Source organism: Priapulus caudatus, unplaced genomic scaffold, assembly GCF_000485595.1.
Source record: "Priapulus caudatus unplaced genomic scaffold, Priapulus_caudatus-5.0.1 Scaffold1292, whole genome shotgun sequence".
NCBI lineage: Eukaryota > Metazoa > Priapulida > Priapulimorpha > Priapulimorphida > Priapulidae > Priapulus > Priapulus caudatus.
Window position 1 is genome coordinate 44,804 of NW_014578353.1, and position 3,583 is coordinate 48,386.

Below are 3,583 nucleotides of genomic sequence, written 5' to 3' on the forward strand. Positions count from 1 at the left end.
CCTATCTTGAGCACACTGTATTCTATCTATGAGCACATGCAAACATAATTAATAACACTGTTTCTATATAGATATATATATATATATATATATATATATATATGTAGATGATCTCCTAATGTGTGCATATCGATGTTAACCTGCGTGCGTTTCCGTTCCGTGGTTACAGCCGTTTCCGTGTCGACAATGCTGCAGCAGCAGGAGCAGGAGGAGATGCTCGACCTTCTGTACGACCCGACCTTGAACTGTTACTTTGACCCGAACACGTGCAAGTATTACGAGCTGGCGTGATGGCGGGATGACAGATACACATCCTTGTGTGTGCGTGTGTGCGTGCGTGCGTGCGTGCGTGCGTGCGTGCGTGCGTGTGTGCGTGCGTGCAAAGTTTACCTTTACAGATGGTGGCTGGTTCACAATGACCCAACCCAAACCTCACTACTCATGTACTCAACCACTAAAGTGTCAAACAAAATATTAAAAACGCGCATCTGTCTGCATGGGTAGCATTTTTGGCAGATTTCACCTGGTGGGCCGATTAGAGATTTCACGTGGTTAGATGGGTTTGGAAAAAAATACTATTCATGCGTAGTCTCATCAAGTAGCAAGTTCGTAGTGGTGTTGCTGGGAGTTATTATGTGTGAATATTCGCTGGATAGTGCGCGAACACACGGTGTGCCTATCCCAGGCTTGACGAAGAGGTAGTCATGGTTACGCATCCATGACTCTTCCATCTCCACTGCGTGTGACGTGTTGATTGACCCGCCGCGATGTTACAGCTCTACTTAAAGCGTCCGTGCTTTTATGAAACGCTGCGACGTCATCAGTAACGAGTAAAAAAGAAGCTGGTTAGTACGCATGCCAGCAGAGATGCGGCTGCTGTGTATAGCTAGCTGTGTATCCTGTGAGTGCGTGCATGTTGTCAGCATTAAATGCAGTAAGTGTACTCAGTGCTTGTGTCTTACATGTCTGCTGATAGGGCTGCTTCGTCTGTACTCGTTACTACATATTCGATTGCGTTTGTTATTACTATTGTTCATTATGATGGTCTATGTACTTGAATGTATAAGAACTTAAAAAATCTCAAACATCTGCGTGCATGCTCGTGTGTGTGCGCATGTATGTGTGTATGTGTGTGTGCGTAGGTGCGTGCGTGCGTGGGAGTGTGCGTGTGTATGCGTACATAGGTGCTTGTCTCGTATGAGTCGACCTACATTGTTAAGTTTATAACTATAAGAATTCTAGAGATGGGCGCTATATAGTTGTGATCATTATTTTATATTTTAACTACAAAATGTACAGAAGTTGTATAAAGTTTGTTATTTATGTGTTACATGAAAATATAAAATGTAATTAAACCTTCTATCTGCTGCTTTTATCCATTGGTGTTTGTCAAGTTATATTATACTAAGTAGGCATGCCTAATGATGTATTATTAGGCCTACCTACCTACCTATCTACCTACCTACCTACCTACCTACCTACCTACCTACCAGCCTACCTGCCTAGCTGCCTTTCATCACAAAATATAACTCCTCTGGTGAGATATTGCGCATGCGCTTACACAGTAACGTGGCCAGATTATGTACTGACTGGTATATGCAGCCGGGACCTTACATGCAAGGTCTGCTTCTTATTTCACCAGTGAGGTCTACTGATAGAATATTATCATAGAAATCTATGTTGGAATAATCCATCTTCATTTTAAATTCATAATTTTGGCAAAATAATTTCTTCTCGGGAGATATTGCGCATGCGCGAGCACCGTTTCAGACGTGCAGTACTGCCTAAATAAAAGCACGTAATATAGCTTGCTGAGGGAGAGAGGGGTGGGAGACTGAGTAAAGGTGGCAAGGAAGACAGCCGAGGGGCGGTGGAAGAAGAAGGAGGCTGAGCGTGCGACAAGGGAGGCAAGGGGAAAGGCGGGCGGGGATGAAGTTTTGCACCTTACAGGCTAGGGCGTGCCGCGCTCTCCTAATTATAAACACAGGTCTACTGCTAAGAACTTATTATAGAAATCGATGCTGAAATACCCCCTCACTATATTAAATGCATTTTCATCACAAAATATAACTGCTCTGGTGAGATATTGCGCATGCGCTAAAACAGTAACGTGGCCAGATTATGTACTGACTGGTATATGCAGCCGGTACCTTATGCTAGGGGCACACGAGCGTATTTTATCGCCCGATCGCGGCGATTAAAATCGCCAGCGAATTTAATCGCCCGATCACGAAGGGGCACTCGTAGCGAATTTGAGAGCGTACGCGTACGCCACTCGACGGAATCACATGATCACATGATGCATCACATGATATCAACAACACGTGCGATTGGTTTAGAAAAATCGATCGGGCGACAAAATACGCCGGACACGGGCACACGAGCGAATTTGCCAGTAAATAATCGCCGGCGTAAATAATCGCCCAAAATATCTAACATTTTGGATACGGACCCTAACCCTAACCCTAACCATATCAGATAGTTACCAGGGTACGTTCCGGCAGTACCCTGGGGGACATAGACCCTATGAGCCTCACTAGCCCACTGGCTTATCTCACCATTACCAAGTTACGAACAAAGGCAATGTAGATGTTGGGGGTCAACGAATGGTTTACTGTCGATCATGCTTGTAAAATATCCAGAAATTCATTTATTGAATTGTCCTATGAACGATTAATACATAATTAGGATCGAGTGGTTATGATAGTGTACAAGAAATTGGTGAATTCGAACCCTAGGCGCTATAAAGACACGTACGTGGATGTGCTGACGTATATTATTATTAATGACTCTTTGCTTTAGCCGCCACTAGATGGCAGTCACTATCAGGATGAGATGTTACAGCCTTCACCCGGTACAACACTGAATTCATCAAATCCTCGGTGAGACGTTTGCATGATTTCTCACTATATTCAAACATGATTTGTTAAGAACATTTATTGTGTACGAATTTATAAAGTATTTACTGCTACTACTATTTACTATTACTATTTAAATGGAGCTGAGAACGTTTCCATTGATGCAAATATTCGCATGAATATAAATTATAACCCTGCTGCACCATCTAGTGTTTAAAATGATCAGTTTTTGTTTCAACTCGTTGCCAGGCATTCACCTTTGTTGCGTTTTTAGTACGTACGTACTCTGTATGTTTTGACGACATTTCACGGTTTTCTCTATAAGCAAAATAATGATAACATATCGTAATAATAAGTAATTATAGTGATTCCTCTCTGCGGCAGCGAATGGGAAAGTGCATTTAGTCCATCAGTAGCTGCCGACCAGCAATGCGAACTCGACACAGATAAATCGCATCTCACCAGCCGCCACAAGCAGTCAGGTGCGTAGCCTATCTTGAGCACATTGTATTCTATCTATGAGCACATGCAAACATAATTAATAACACTGTTTCTATATAGATATATATATATATATGTGTGCATGCTGTAATGTATATAATAACAGTGTTTCCCCTGGCCAAAAAGGTCTGTGAGGTGGTAAATTATTTTTGGTGTATTTGCGCGTTTCGAAGTCCAAGCAAAGCGAGGCGGGTGCATGCCCCCTGGAATTTTTTTTTAAAATG

General features: G+C 42.6%; 1 protein-coding gene across 1 annotated transcript in view; it reads left to right on the forward strand.

Moving 5' to 3' along the window:
• Positions 1-291, forward strand: part of LOC106816126 (uncharacterized protein C3orf67 homolog) — a 9,449-nt gene extending 9,158 nt beyond the window's left edge. The window contains exon 18 of the mRNA XM_014820683.1: positions 170-291. Within this exon, the coding sequence (XP_014676169.1) occupies positions 170-291 (122 nt within the window). The remainder of the gene's footprint in view (positions 1-169) is intronic.
• The last annotated feature ends 3,292 nt before the right edge of the window (positions 292-3,583 follow it).